The 16,218-nt window shown below is 36.7% G+C and overlaps 1 protein-coding gene across 12 annotated transcripts in view; it reads left to right on the forward strand.

Annotated features, from left to right (window-relative positions):
• The window catches only part of NRXN1 (neurexin 1), a gene marked incomplete at its 3' end in the record, with an annotated part of 1,087,855 nt that overhangs the window by 284,052 nt on the left and 787,585 nt on the right, over positions 1–16,218 (forward strand). For 4 of the 12 annotated variants that reach the window (XM_081265427.1, XM_081265433.1, XM_081265434.1 and 1 more), the window contains exon 5: positions 15,105–15,143. The exons of the other annotated variants lie outside the window; for them this stretch is intronic. In XM_081265427.1, coding sequence (XP_081121553.1) covers positions 15,105–15,143 — 39 coding nt within the window. The remainder of the gene's footprint in view (positions 1–15,104; positions 15,144–16,218) is intronic. 12 annotated transcript variants of the gene reach the window in all.

Consider the following 16,218-nt stretch of genomic DNA (forward strand, 5'->3'; position numbering starts at 1 on the left):
TTGATTTGCATTTCTTTAATTGCGAGAGATATTGAACATTTTTTCATATATTTGTTGATTGATTGTATATTATTTTCTTAGAGGTTTCTTTTCAGTTCCTTGGCCTATTTATTGATTGGGATATTTGTTTTGTTGGTGTTTAGCTTTTTGAGTTCCTTATGTACTCCAGAGATTAGTGCTCTATCTGATGTGCGAGTGGTAAAAATTTGCTCCCAAGATGTAGTCTCTCTATTCACCTCACTGATTGATTCTTTTGCAAAGAAGAACCTTCTTAGTTTGAATTCAACCATTTATTGATTCTTGATTTTAATTCTTATGCTATAGGTGTCTTATTAAGGAAATTGGGGCCTAATCCAACATGATGGAGATTTGGGCCTACTTTTTCTTCTAAAAAGGCACAGTGTCTCTGGTTTAATTCCTAGGTCCTTGATCCACTTTGAGTTGAGTTTTTGTGAATGGTGAGAGATGGGGGTTTAATTTCATTTTGTTGCATATGGAGTTACAGTGTTCCTAGTACCATTTGTTGAACAGGCTATCTTTTCTCCAATGTATGTTTTTGGTGCCATTGTCTAATATAAGATAACTATAATTATGTGGGTTAGTCTCTGTGTCCTCTATTCTGTACTATTGGTTTACCAGTCTGTTTTGGCACAAATACCATGCTGTTTTTGTTACTAATGCTCTGTAGTATAGTTTAAGGTCTGGTATAGTGATGCCACCTGCTTCACTCTTATTGCTAAGGATTACTTTAGCTATTCTGGGTCTCTTATTTTTCCAGATGAATTTTATGACTGCTTTTTCTATTTTATGAAGAATGTCATTAGGATTTTGATTGGAATTGCATGAAATCTGTATAGTGCTTTTGGTAGTATGATAATTTTGACAATATTAATTCTGCCTATCCAATAACAAGGGAGATCTTTCCATCTTCTAAGGTCTTCTTTGATTTCCTTCTTTAGCATTCTGTAGTTTTCATTGTAGAGGTCTTTAAACTCTTAGGTTGATTCTAAAGTATTGTATGTTTTTTGAGGCTATTGTAAATGGGGTACTTTTCCTCATTTCCTTTCAGAGGATTTGTCACTGATACACAGAAATTCCTTTGATTTATGGGTGATGATTTTATATCCTCCTACTTTGCTGAATTCGTTTACTAGTTTTAAAAGTTTTCCAGTGGAACTTTTGGGATCTTCTAGCTATAGAATCATGTCATCAGCAAATAGTGCCAATTTGAGTTCTTCTTTTCCTATGTGTATCCCTTTAATTTCTTTTGTCTAATTGCTCTGGTCTGTGTTTCAAGAACTATGTTAAATAGAAGTGGTGAAAGAGGGCATCCCTGTCTTGTTTCAGTTTTTAGAGGGAATGCTTTCAATTTTTCTTCATTTAGAATGATGTTGGCCCAGGGATTAGCATAGATTGTTTTTATGATGTTGAGAGATGTACCTGTTATCCCTAGTTTTTCAAGTGTTTTGAGCATGTATGGGTGCAGTATTTTGTCAAATGCTTTTTCTGTGTCTATTGAGATGATCATATGATTCTTATCTTTAAGTCTGTTGATGTGATGAATTACATTTATTGATTTCTGCATGTTGAACCAAACTTGCATCCCTGGGATGAACCCCACTTAATTGTGGTGGTTTTGAGCTTTTCTTGGTTGGTAGGCTTCTGATGGCATCTCATATTTTCCTTGCTTGAAATAGATCTGTTTAAATTGTGTATATTATTTTATATTTTATCATTGATTTATAATTTCATACCATTGTGATCTGATAGAATGCAGGGTAGTATCTCTACTTTTTTGTATTAGGCATTGCTTTGTGGCATAATATATGGTCTATTTTAGAGAAGGATCCATATGCTGCTGAGAAGAAAGTGTATCCACTCGTTGAAGGATGAAATATTTTATATATGTCTGTTGAGTCTAAGTTATTGATTGTATTATTGAGTTCTATAGTTTTTTTGTTCAGCTTTTGTTTGGTAGATCTATCCATTGGTGAAAGAGGTGTGTTAAAGTCACCCATAATTATTGTGTTGTGGTCAATTTGACTTGAACTTGAGAAGAATTTGTTGGATGAACATAGATACTCTATTGTTTGGTACATATATTTTTATAATTGTTATGTCTTGGTGTATGGTTCCCTTGAGTAGTATGAAATGTCCTTTGTCCCTTTTGTTTAACATTAGCTTAAAGTCTGCTGTGTTTGTTGCGAGGATGAAAACCTTCAGACCATGTGAGTGGTATGATTTTTCCCAACATTTCACTTTCAGTCTATGTATGTCTTTTCCTATGAGATGCGTCTCCTGGTGGTAGCATATTGTTGGGCTTTTTTTTTTTTTTGATCCAATCAGCTATCCTATGTCTTGATTGGTGAGTTTAGGCCATTGACATTCAGGGTTATTATTGAGACATGGCTTGTAATCCCAGACATTTTTGTTTATTTTTGTTATTTAAATTGACTGGTTTCTTCTTTGGTTAGCTTTTTCTTTAGTGCAGTACCTCCCTCTGCTAGTTATCCTTGTTGTTTTTTTATTTCCTCTTCATAGAATATTTTGCCAAGGATGTTCTATAGCTGTAAATTCTGTTAAGTTTTGTTTATCATGGAAAGTTTTTATTTCATCATCAAATCTAAAACTTAATTTTGTTGGATACAAGATTCTTGGTTCATATTCATTTTCTTTCAGAGCTTGATATATGTAGTTCCAGGACCTTCTAGTTTTCAGGGTCCGGGTTGTAAATCTGCCCATAACCTAATTGATTTTCCCCTATATGTAATCTGATTCCTTTTTCTTGTGGCTTTTAATATTCTCTCCTTACTCTATATGTTAGGCATTTTCATTATAATATGCCTTGGTGTGGATATGTTGCGATTTTGTACATTTGGTGTCCTGTGAGCCTTTTGAATTTGGTTTTCCAATTCATTCTTCATGTTTGGAAAATTTTCTGATATTATTTCATTGAATAGATTGTCCATTCCTTTGGTTTGGAACTCTATGCCTCCCTATATCCCAATAACTCTTAAATTTGGTCTTTTAATGCTATCCCATATTTCTTAAATGTTCTGCTCATGGTTTCTTACCATCTTCACTGTGTGGTCTACATTCTTTTCAAAATTATGTATTTTGTCTTCATTGTCTGAGGTCCTGTCTTCCAAGTGGTCTAATCTGTTGGTGATGCTTTCAATTGAACTTTTAATTTGGTTTATTGTTTCTTTCATTTCAAGGATTTCTCTTTGGTTTTTCTTTAGAACCTCTATCTCCCTATTAATCTTTTGCTTCCTGTATTTGCTTATGTAACTCTTTGTCAAAATGATCTTTTGCTATCTTATATTTGCTCTCATATCATCCTTTAGTTCACTGAACATTTTAATTACATACATCCTGAACTCCTTCTCTGTAATTTCATCTGCTGTGCTGGCCATGGATTCTAACAATGTGGTATCTTGATTTGTTTGTGGCATTTTCCTCCCTTGTCTTTTCATGTTGCTTGTGTGTTTTCCTTTCTATCTCTGTGGATCCGAAGCATTACCATTTTTACCCTATAGGCTTATAATACCACTATAGGGTTCTAATACCTCACCTGGCTATCTGGTGTTTCCCGGTAGTTGCTGCAACTAAAGATGATGATGGAGGTGACCCAAGATTGAGGTAGCAGCTTTCAGTGACGAGGTGTCAGGTCGGGTGGGGGAGCCAGGAGATGTCATTGTGTGATGCGTTCAGAGATGAGCTCTGTGACATGCAGTATTGCAGCTCTTGGCTTTCTTCAGAGCCTGTGATGTCCCCAGGTGCAGGCAGGCTACCACAAGTAGGGGACTGTGGCAGTAACTGCCAAGTCCCAAGATGGAGGAAACTAGGGGAGCCCTAAGTTGGTAGATGGGGGTCCACATGGGAGTGGCAGCTGGACTTCCTGTGCGTGGGTAGTGGCTAAGTGTCCTTCATGTAAACAGCACCTGGGAATTCTGTGCCAGTGCTGATGCTGGTGGTCCTGCTAAGGCACCTGTGAGTCCTGAGTGGGCAAGTAGTCAGAGTTAGAAGTCCTTTCCTAACATTGAGGCCCTTGGCCCGGCGCGGCACAGCGACCATAATTCCTGTGAAGAGTCAGCTGTAGAGAGGTCCTCTATCATTTTCAGCAAAGTATTATTCCCACTAGTTGAGACTTGGGCCATGGAGTGACACAGAATGCTGCCTCCCTCTGGCCTGCCATCTTGGATCCCTTTTTCTCAATGTAGAAGTTTAAAACTAGAAATGCACAATGAGTTTTCTATAGGTGAGACTTACAAATGCCTAGAAGAAAAATCTGAGGATGGTTGGAAAGATTTCCATGAGATTTGGAGACCCATTTTTCACAAACCATGAGTTCCTTACATCATTGTCAGTATGTTGGTTTAATCTGACCTCTCTTTGTGATTGAGCCATCAGGAAGTCTAATGTTTGGACTTTAAACATTAGATCACTAGAAATACTTGCCCTACTCAACTTCTGCAAAATTGAAAGCAGACACAATTTCAGATAACTTTATCAGTTAACATAGTGTATTACCCAGAGAATTGAAAAGGTGTATATGTGATTGTGGGGTGGTGGGGCCCTTGACTCAACCAGCTAATTATTTTTATTGCCCTACAGGAATTTATAGTTGTTGGTGGCAGTTGAAATTTCAATTTTAAGCATTTGCCTAATTAGGCATATTAGTGAGATAGGTGTTTTCGAATGAGGAGCTATCTCTTTCAGCCTCCAATCTGAATGTGTCCTAACCAAAGAAGCTGAAGGAGCCTGAAAACTCTTTGAGGGATTTGGAGATTATTTGTAATTTACCATAGAGTCTTTGTTGTATTGATTATAACTTTCTATGCTTATGGGGATTAATTAATAGGACTAAATATGAAAGGCTGCACGCTAATGACATTAACAGGAGCCGTAATTACAGAACATAATTGCCAATAATTCTTCAATGGTTGTTTGGTAATCAGATTCTTTTGAGGTTAAATGAAAATCAAATAGACATTTTATTCATAGAGATATTAGCAATGCAATGCTGCATAATCACACTTGCTGTTTAACCTCATCTGTGCTGTGCAATGTGCAAAATGATGTGTATGGTATTTTCAGGGATGTTTAGGTTGAGTCTTTTGAGGTTCAGGAGAATGTGTTGGGTAAAAGTACAGCCCAGGAAGTCAAAAAATGTGGGTTCTGGTCTTAGCTGTGTTATTCCTAATTGCATGCCTTTGATAGCTCACCAAACTGTGCTAAGATTCTATTTTTTCATCTATACTTGGTGATAATGTCTGAATGATGATATTTTAAAGTCTAATTGAAATGATGCTTGTGAATTGTTGTTGATTTTTTTATTATTCTAGGGATTGAATCCAGGGACACTTTACCATAAGCTACACCTCTAGCCCTTTTTATTCTTTATTTTTAGGTATAGTCTTGTTAAGTTGCTGAGGATCTAAGTTCTTAGACTGGCCTTGAACTTCATCATCACTTTTTGAGTGTGGGGAGGTTGGACAGTGTTGGGGATTGAACTCGGGGATACTCAACCATTGAGCCACATTCCCAGCCCTACTTTATTTAGAGACAGGATCTCACTGAGTTGCTTAGAGCCTCACCATTGCTGAGGCAGGCTTTGAACTCATGTTCCTCCTGTCTCAGCCTCCAGAGCCACTTGGATTATAGGTGGGCACCACCATGCCTGGCTAGGCTGGCCTTGTACTTGAAATCCTACTGCCTTGGCCTCCCAAGTCACTGGGGTTATAGGCAGGCATTCCTGTGCCCAGCTTAATGTTATATCTGGTGCACAGTAAGTGCAGCTCAAAAGTAGAGGCTGCTTATCCAATAAAGTTAGTGATGCTCAGCAGAAGCCAGTTGATGACATAGAAGAGAGAGACTTTGGGATTCGCATTCCACAGATATCTCCTAGATTTGAGCATTAGGTGGGTTGTCCAATCATGCGGTACTTCAGTTTCCTCATCTGTAAAGTTGTGCTAGTAAATTCCCTATCTAGAAGAGCTAGTCATAGGATTTAACAAAGTAGTATGAGTCAACAGTTAGAAAATTAGCACACAGAAGCATTTGTATGATTATTGTTACCTATATAGGAAAATCAATTCTTGAATGATGAAGAGGAGAAAATTACCAAAAAAAAAAAAAAAAAGATACTTGACCTGCCTCAAGAGTAGTTCTTATTATCTGTTAGAAAGAGAAGATGAAGCCAGGCATAGTGGTGCACACCTGTAATCCTAGAGGCTCAGGAGGCTGAGACAGGAGGATTGACAGTTAAGTCAGCCTCAGCAATGGTGAGGCTCTAAGCAACTCAGTGAGACCCTGTCTCTAAATAAAATACAAAAATAGGGCTGGGGATGTGGCTCAGTGTTTGATTGCCCATGAGTTCAATCCCCAGTACCAAAAAAAAAGAGATTATTAGGTATTTTCAACTCACTGTCTTTGATGTCTGCAGTAAACTTAGAATTCTACCATATAAATTGGCTTGGTGTGAGAGGAAATACAATTAAAGGAGAAACAAGGAAAGAGGAAGGCTTCGAGAATAAGCACATGTTCTTGGTAATCAATTATTGTGCAAAGAGAAAGAGAAAATTAAACAAATGTGAAGAAGTGAATTTCTAGTTGTGTTAGTTGGTTTTCTCTCACTATAACAGAATACCTGAAATAACTGACTTATAAAGAGGAAAGTTTTATTTTGGCTCATAATTTTAGAAATTCAAGTCCATGATCAATTAATCCTGTTGCTCTGGGTACTATGACAAAACAGGACATCAGGGTGGTAGTTTGTAGCAGAGCCAAACTGTTCATCTCATGGCCAGGAAGTGAAAGAGAATGAGGGGGAAGCTCCAGGATGCTGCTTAAGCGATCTAAAGACCTTGTAGGGACTTTAAAAGGTTCTACCACATCCCAGTAGCACCACCTTGGGGACCAAGCCTTTGGGTGACATTCAGCATCTAAACTGTAGCACTAACACACACTTACAAAGAAATATGTGGAATGGGGAACTTGACTGCAGATGTGAATAATCTCTACTCCCTTCCTTTGCATTTGCCTGGTATTCTCACTTCCATCCCAAATGCCAAAAGATGCCAAGTAAACGGTGGACACCAGCAAAAGTTCTGCAGACACACAAGCTAGAGGTCGATGGCCTATGTGATACAATGTGTGAACTGTGGTGTGATGCACCTTAAATGACCCATTGCATTTATGTGTACATCAAAGGCACATCCTCTAATGCCAGTTGCTGTCTTGATTCATGATAATCTATCTTTAACACGGACAGTATGAGAAAAGTATATTGGTTAGGTTCATTTTTACCCTTGAATATACTTCCTGGAGTTTGCCCTCCTTTCTTGTCAATAAGAATGTGAGCAGTTCCAGACACACTGGGAGGCTAACTGCAATTCAGCAGTTCCTATTTCTGTTGCCCAACCCCCCTTTCTGCTTCCAAAATACTGCCTTCATCTATCTTCTACAACAAGATATTGATCAGCTCTTGAAATGGTCTTTCTCATTTCTAGACATTCTCTGCACGGATAAAGAAAGAGCAGAGTAGAGTAGAACATGGATCTGCCCTTGAAATGCATCCGAATTTCAGAACTGAGAATGTTAAGAACCTCTGGGTGATGACTCACAGCCTCCCTCTAGTGGCCAGTGAGAGTGCAGCCAAAGAAAAAGGAAATCAACCCCAGCTTCTTTCACTTTTCTTCTCAGTGTTTCAAAAGTGCCTATGTGAACTGGTTGCTTGAAATGCAGACTTGCTTGTTTCATTGATGCACTTGGTCTCTGGTACCTCAGACCAGTGGACTCCTGCAAGCCCACTTAACCCCTAATGGCCCTGAGGCAGACAGTATTGTGCAACCATCAGAACTTTGCCACTGTGCATATCAGGTTTTCTATGGTAATGCTGATTTAAAAATGCAAATTTGAATGCCAGAAAAAGCATTTTGTAGCTCATAAATTGGAATGAGACTTCTATGGCTTCATATATCTGCTGGATGCTTCTTTGATCCAAGCAGAGATGGGGCTGGAATAGATGTTCCATTGACAGTAACAGAAAGGGATTTTATCTTAACTAGATTTTTTTTAATGTGCTAGAAATTGAGCCCAGGGTCTCACACATGCTAAGAACATGCTCTATCCCTGAGCTAAACGTCAACCCCTAGATGATGTTTCTTAATTGTCACAGTATTTCCCACCACCATCTATTAAGCTCACGGTGATTGAAGAAATGATTGGGGTAGAGCTGACGGTGTACCTTAGTAGTAGAGCACTTTTCTCATACACACAAGGCCCTTGTTTTCATACCCAATACTGGGGGAGGGGGGGCCAGTAAATATTAATGATAGAGTAAGTCAAGATGGAAAAGGGAAGGCCTTGCTAAAGTTAGGTATGGGTTCCTCAATGTAAATAAAATCAAGAGCAAGAAGCAGGGCAACAGTGTGAAGATACTTACTAGGATTGATACCTATGGAGGAAAAAGTTAAAGCATTTCCCTCTGTATTCTAGTGGGGCATCTATAAATGTAAAAATATTCATGATTTACTGTGCAATTGCTATGGACCACATACTACCTTGGTGTTTTCATTCATGTTATCTGACATTAATCCTAGTAAGAGCCTTTTCATGTCGATACTCTTTTCAGCTTCAGTTTCTGGATGAGTAATACAGGTTTAGAGGTTAAGTCACTTGCCCAGAATTATATGGATAGGGAGTGGTGGGGCTAGGATTCTACCATGCTTGTTGGATTCTGGAGACTTAACTAAGATGTGTCCAGGGTCATGGTACTTGAGGACTACCTACCGTAGTTATTTTCCATTGAGAACTCAGAATGTGATGCATGAAGCAGTGGATAGAGAAACACCAAGTGATTCAGTCTTGAAAATTATGATTCAGTTATCTTTTTCTTCTTTGTGGTCTTTTGTTGTGATAATTTAGGCAACAAATTAATTTTTTCCTGTACGATTTCATGCTCCCTTTAACATTTTGTGTCAGTTATGTGTTTATTTACCAAGGAAATGAATAGCATTTTTGCAGCTGCCTAAAATTCTAGTCCTACACTAAAGTTCTAGCTGACTATCTACTCACAATCCAAAGTCTAATGCAGGCCAATTAATTGAATAGGTAACATCTCTTCCCTCAGATTTTACTTTATAGAAGTCACTTAAGTAGTCTAGAGCTCAGTTTGTTCATCTATAAAATAGGGAAAACAGGTTTGCAAAGATCAATGGAAATGTATATAAAGATTGAGTAAAGTGCTTCAGATTTAATATTAACAATATTGTCTACAATAACTCTCATTGTTACTATTACGAGAAAGAAAATAGTCCCCTATATTACATACTATGACCTGTATTCGTGTATTCATGTTAGGAGAGATGAGCGTGTGTGAGAAGCGTTTTTTTTTTTTTTTCCTTCTTTATTTCCACACTGGGAATTTCCTGCATCTACAAATATGACTTCTTTGATTCTTTATTAAAATACTATGCTGTTTTTTCCCAAAGTACTAAAAACTATGATAGTGTTTAGGTTATTATTACTTTTCATTATATAAACTGATCCTACAGTTATTCTGACTACAAAGTAATATCTTATATATTTTACAAGTAATAGTTTTTAAAATTATGTAGCTCAGGTCTTGATGGTATTATGTATATTTTCAAGCAATGGGAAAACAGAAATAATGGTTGGAAGAACAAACAGTCTCGTGGTGTCTATAAAGACTCTAGGACTCCAAAGGCAATCTCAGACTAAAATTAGACACAAAGGCAGTGAGTGTATGGTATTTCTGTGAAGGAGGAAACTAATTCCATTTCCATTAATCTACATTCCCTCCAAAAAGGTTTAATTCCCTGGAACATTGCTATCAAACCCTTTCCTGTTGAATAAAATTCAGAATAAAGTAGTCATTTCTCACCTCTGTTCAAGTTAGAGTAGTATTTAGGAATTGAAAAAAAAAATAATTCTAGGGTTCTCTTATCAATGATGCAAAAGATGGGATTCCAGTGAGCTTTTAAAAATTACACAATGGTTGAAGCAGTTAGACAGGGTTCAGCTTTTTCAAAATGTCCTTGTCATTTGTCAATTTAACTGATATCCAGCTTTTTTTTATCTTCAAATTGCCTTTCTCATTGAGTTTATGGAAAAAGTAATTGATATGGGAAGGATTTAGCATTATGTCTGATTATTAATGCTCATTGAATGTTCTACTCCTTCCAACATTCCTCCTACTTTCTTTCCCAGTTCTCAGCATAAACTGCTGAACCAAGAAATTGTCCTATTTGTAATATTTTCTGATAAAAATGAAAAATGCTGACTAGTTCCCTAGATTTAGTTGGCCACCCTTCATTAGCAACTCCATATTAATTCTCTTGATAAAGAATGCACATTTTAAAATTTCAGTGACTTTAAGTACACAGCTCACTGATTTCTAGAAGAAAAACAGAGTACTTGGATTAAAATTGTAGTTCCTTATAGCAACAGAACTCCTAAACCCCAGTGCAAACAGCACATCACCTCATTAATGCAAATATAAAGGTATTGTCTGTCATAGAAGAAGAAACATACCTTTTCCAAGGATTCTTAATATTCTGACATATGTTTGCCATTCCTTTACAAGGAAAATGGCAACTAGTCTTATTTTGGAAATCACCATTCTTCCTTACTGTTGCCCTGCTTCAGTTTTGATATATGCCTCAGTAAATTCTAGTGACCTTGAGCAAGGTCTCTTTAGTTGTCCAGTTTATGCCACCAACTCATTGGGGACACTTGAGTCTATCTATTGACCTTAGAAAATTAAATTTTCTCACCTTTGGAGTACGTTTACTATAATTATTGTTTATTCAATTGTGAGTCTACATCACTGCTACCTTACTACTTACTATTAGTAGCATCTGCTGTGTGTTGAGAACCCATTTAATCCTCTTGAGAGATCTGCATTTCCTCCATGAAGAGTACCCTGCAGACAATAAGTATGGAGAAAATGGAGAAAGTGTGGAAAGGAGAGGAGGTGTCTTGAGATTTCATAAATTGCCATACACCTTTGCAAAAGTCCTCAAATAAGCATGAAACCCTTGCCTCATCTGTTTCAGTATTTCAGGAAAGCATTATTTTTACATCGAAATAAATATGTAATAACATAATAAATTTTAAAATCATATGAACTTTAAAATAGAAGGTGTCAGATTTTATACGTTCCACAGAGCACAGTGATTCCAGATTTCTGAAGTAAATTTTCATTCTTTTCTCTTATTTGGGATATTTTTGGGAAGAAGAAAATAGAAAATACAGATGGATTGAGCAAAAAAACATTAATGTATGACCATATAACTTACAATAGCTAGGTGAAATTTATAGTAGAGATCAGGTTCTTTTTTGAAGTTATGCTGTAAGTCTGTTCTTATGAGAACAATTATTTAGACTAACCAATAAGGGAACATGCATCATTTGTAAGAGGGATTGATTGAGTCCAGACTCTTGTGCCTCTGTCATAAATGGTAAACCCCACTTGAGAAAGACAGCCAAATAAGCTCATGAGGATAGTTTTGATCTGTTTTAATTAGTATTGATTTTTATGTGTCAGTTTTATGCAGGCAGGGAGTCACAATTATGCCCTGAGTGCAGTAAGTCACACCCTTCACAGATTTTGACAGACAGAAGCAGTAATTTTAGTGGTAGGAGTTAATTTGCCCTGGCATTAATGCATACAAAGGTTGGTGATTGTGTCTAATTGTTTCCTTTCTAACTAGCTCAACTAAAAATAAGGTTCATGAACCAAGCTATGGGAAAGTTATCTATTATGAGGGTTTCTCCAAAAAGGGATTGCTTAAAGTCACTCTTCTTTGTAATCAATCAATGAACATATATATTCTATCATTTTTTTCCTCCTCCTTCTTTCTCACCCTTCTAAGCCTCCTTCACTAAATATTAACATAATAAAAGTGTGGAAATTAATAATCTCCTTTAATTCTGCCAATAAAGAAATAATGCAGAAAACTCATTTTTTAAAAGGCAGCATTAATCATCTCATTGATTTTATGTAATATAAACTAATTCATATAAACATTCACACAAGCACCGAACTTTTACTTACCCTTTAACTTCTGCTGGATCTCTAAATTTCCTAGCCTTATATTTAAAATGTAAATTAAAAAACCTACAAGATTCACTAGACTTATGAAAAAACAGTTAAGCAAAACAATAAATACATAAATAAAAACTCTGCAGATGTCGAACTTCTTGGGAGAAATCACCAATTGGTTCTGCTGATTTAGTAAGGATCCAGCTTTGTTATATTGAGATGGTATTTCAAAGTGTTTATTCTGTTCCCATTCGTACACTTCCTTGTAATTTCTTGAAGGTGTAATTTACTAGAATCTTGAGAGGTGAGATTGACAGAAAGATGTTTTATGACTTTGTTTTTATCTTTATCATGACACTTTTCAAAGAAAATGAATACACCATTTTTATTACACATAACTAAAAATGCAGAGGAGACAAATTCCCTTGAATGTGACCATCTTTAAGCTGCCGTCTTTGGCACAGTGGCTTTTACCCTTAGTCTTATCCTAGTGTGATCACGAGGTAGGTATAAACCTTAATATCACATTCTCAAAAACTGACTCTTAAGATAGACTAGAACTGTGTGTGTATGTGTGTGACTTTTAAATAAGAATCTTTCTCTCACTCAGTGAGACTCTGTCTCTAAACAAAATACAAAATGGGACAGAGGCTGTGGCTCAATGATTGAGTGCCCCTGAGTTCAATCCCTGGTACCTGCCCCCCTCAAAAAAAATTCAAGAAAATTTTGCTATATCCTCATTGTCTATCTTGAACTTCAGTGTGCAGGTACTTTTCAAATAATAAACACAGCAACTGTCCCAACAGGGGCAAAAAAAAAAAAAAAAAAAAAGAATCTTTCTCTCAAGTTCCCCAGAAGTGCTGGCCCATTCCTAAGCGAATCAGAGTTTATAAAGAAACTACCAGGAATGTCAGCATAAGCCAAACTCAGGTACCTGGAGCTGGGCAAGACAAGATTTCCTCAGAAGCCCTTGTTTCCTAAACACCTAACAACACAAAAAGGGGGATAGATGGATAAATGGCTCCGTTACAAAACCTTCCTTCGTTTCTTAGTTTCTGGTAATGTAGGTAACCATGTTGACTATTGGATTTGTCTACCATTTAGTATTGTACACACACATATGTACCAACAAGTTCATTCAGGTTAAACCATTAAAGCTTCAGGTTTACTTAATTAAAAAAATATATGGGGGGGGCTGGGACTGTAACTCAGTGGTAGAGTGCCTGCCTCATACACGTGAGGCACTGGGTTCAATCCTCAGCACCACATAAAAAATAAATAAATAAATAAATAAATAAATAGTATTTAAAAAATAGATGGACATTAGAAAATTCATATGGTTCATCAGAATATTTTTTTAAAGTCAGAATACAGGGATCTATTTGGAGGCAATAGTTGTATTTCTCTTAGTGACTAGTAACTTGTTTTTTGAATACCAATGCATAATGAAGGTAAACACTATTAATATGTACTTTTAACCATACAAGCATGTTTCATTGATTAAATATCCTTAATAGCTGAGTACAGTGGCATATACCTGTAATCTCTGCAGCTCAGGAGGCTGAGGGAAGAGGATCTCATGTTCAAAGCCAGCCTTTGCAACTTAGTGAGGCCCTAAGCAAATTAGTGAGACCATGTCTCAAAAGAAAAAAAAAAAAAAGGCTGGGTTGTAGCTTAGCAGTTAAGTACCCCTGAGTTCATCCCAAGTATATAGGTATAAACATGTATGTATGTACATGTATACACACACACTTATATCTATTCATGCTGACAGTTTAGAAACCCTGATATTTAATATCCAGACTAGGTCTTAGATCCAAACCAAGTCTTCTAAAGACAAGGAAACGGTCTCAGTGACATTCGGCAACCCTTCTAAGATAGAGCTGATGACAGTTCAGCCACTGCCAGGGGCTCTTCTCACCATACATCCTGATGGTGCTGTCAGTATGCTGCCCTCTGGGGTCCCTCCTGCCTTTTACCATCATGACTGTGAGGCTTTTGTTTCATGTTCTGATTATATTTGGTTATTCTTTTCAAGTATAAACTTGCTGGTTAGTTCTGAGAATCCCCCACCTTCCTTCACCAAGTTATATTCAGTATGGCACCCAAATAAAGGACTTATCAAATTTCCATTAAAAAAATTATTCAAGGGGCTGGGGATGTGGCTCAAGCGGTAGCGCACTCGCCTGGCGTGCGTGCGGCCCGGGTTGGATCCTCAGCACCACATACCAACAAGGATGTTGTGTCCGCCGAGAACTAAAAAATAAATATTAAAGAAAAAAAATTATTCAAGGTTGCTGGAAAGTTCTAGAAATCTACCACTTACCACCAAAGAAATTATGTGATATCTTTTTACTCCAGGGGCTAAGAGGCAGAAATATTCTATTGCTGCTAGAAATCTGCAGCTTCCATACTTTCATATACAAGAAGGTGGTGGTGGTGGTGGTGGTGGTGGTGGTGGTGGTGGTGGTGTGGTGGTGGTGTGTGTGAGAGAGAGAGAGAAAGTGAGAGAGAGAGAGAGAGAGAGAGAGAGAGAGAGAGATTCTTTCAGCTCCCTATAAATTAGATGGTAAATGGTTCAGCATTGTATAAACACAGACAGCTATCATTTAAACCAGATTTTTAAAAAAAATAGAATATATACACTACTCCTACTTTCATCAACTTATGAAGGTCAGAAGCAGATAAGTTGGAATAGGTGTGCAGATTGATGAGGTGATATCAATAGTGTAAAAATTTTCCCCAGTGCATCACCAATATGGAATGAAAATCAAATGCCCCCCCCATGAAGTCTTCTCAAAACCAGCAACTTCACTGAATTACACAAGATTTAATTAATTATTTGGTTTTCAAATGAACAGGATCTAAAACACAATCTTTGGAAAGGTCACATTTACTCTAGTTGAAACTGCAATCCAAATGAAGCTCTATTTTTTTGTTGTTGTTTAAATCTAGGCCATTTTAAATCAGAAGTTACCTTCAAATGTGGTATTTGATCTAAAAAGTCATTTTGTATTTAAATGTTTTCCAGCATCCATGGTGCCCAGCCATTTACCACACCTTTCTTCAGGTAAGGTTCACCCACATCTTGTTTCTTTTAGAATTTGCATGTTTGGAGAATATTTTGCCTTCCATAAACTCCCTTGATAAATTCATGCCTCTCTAGTGGGTTGACATTCTTTAGTGTTTCCTTAAAAATACTTGTACTTTTGACTAGAAAAGAAAAAGAAATTCATTGAGTATCTTTTAAATGGAAGCCTTATTATAAGGCCTTTGGGCCACTATCAATGAGGTATTTTGTTTTGTTTTTAAATAATGCAATGTTTAGGTTGTTTTAGACCTGACTTTTGCATTTTGAGACAAAGTCTCACTAAGTTGCCCAGGCAGAACTTAAACTCGCAACACTCCTGCCTCAGCCTCCAGAGGAGCTGGGATTACAGGTATACGCCATGGCACCATGCCTTAGTAACTGACTTTTATTGAATGACCCCCATCTTATAGTCAATACCATGATTTAAAAAATTGCAAAATCTGTTTCTTTATATGAAAGAAGGAACAAGGCTCTGTTGTAGAGGCTGATACTAAAAATTATTAAATGGCTGAGAATTATTAGCATCAAAACAGTTCTCATGTCCTTGTTCCCTAAGCACTCCCCTGAATTTAGATGTTACTAATGCGATTCAGCATAGAATTTGAGGTCAGAGGCTTTTGAGTTACAATCTGTGTTTAAATTCCCACTCTACTACTTAAATTTAATAATACCTCAGAAAAATTAGTTAACATTTAAAACTCACTTTTCTCTCATTTAAAATAGGGATAATATTATCTGTGTTGTAGAGTAGTTGGGAGGATAAAATAATATGCCTAAACAGTACAGTAAAAGTTTTGTAAGTGGAAAGTTTTTAGTGGTCTCAGGTAATTATATTTTTCTTTGAATAATTTTTAAATTCTGGTCTTTTATAACATTGTTAGAATAATGTGTCTATCCTAAAATGTTTCACTGCTATAGACAGTAGGATCAAAATTTCAAATAGTTGATTTTTTATCACCCTTAATTTTAGATATGACTGTGATACTATTCATTCAACAAAATATTTATCAAACATGCACCATGACAAAGATTGCCTTTTCACACCTGAAGGTCT

The sequence above is a fragment of the Spermophilus citellus genome, assembly GCF_964194105.1.
Source record: "Spermophilus citellus genome assembly, chromosome: 13".
NCBI lineage: Eukaryota > Metazoa > Chordata > Mammalia > Rodentia > Sciuridae > Spermophilus > Spermophilus citellus.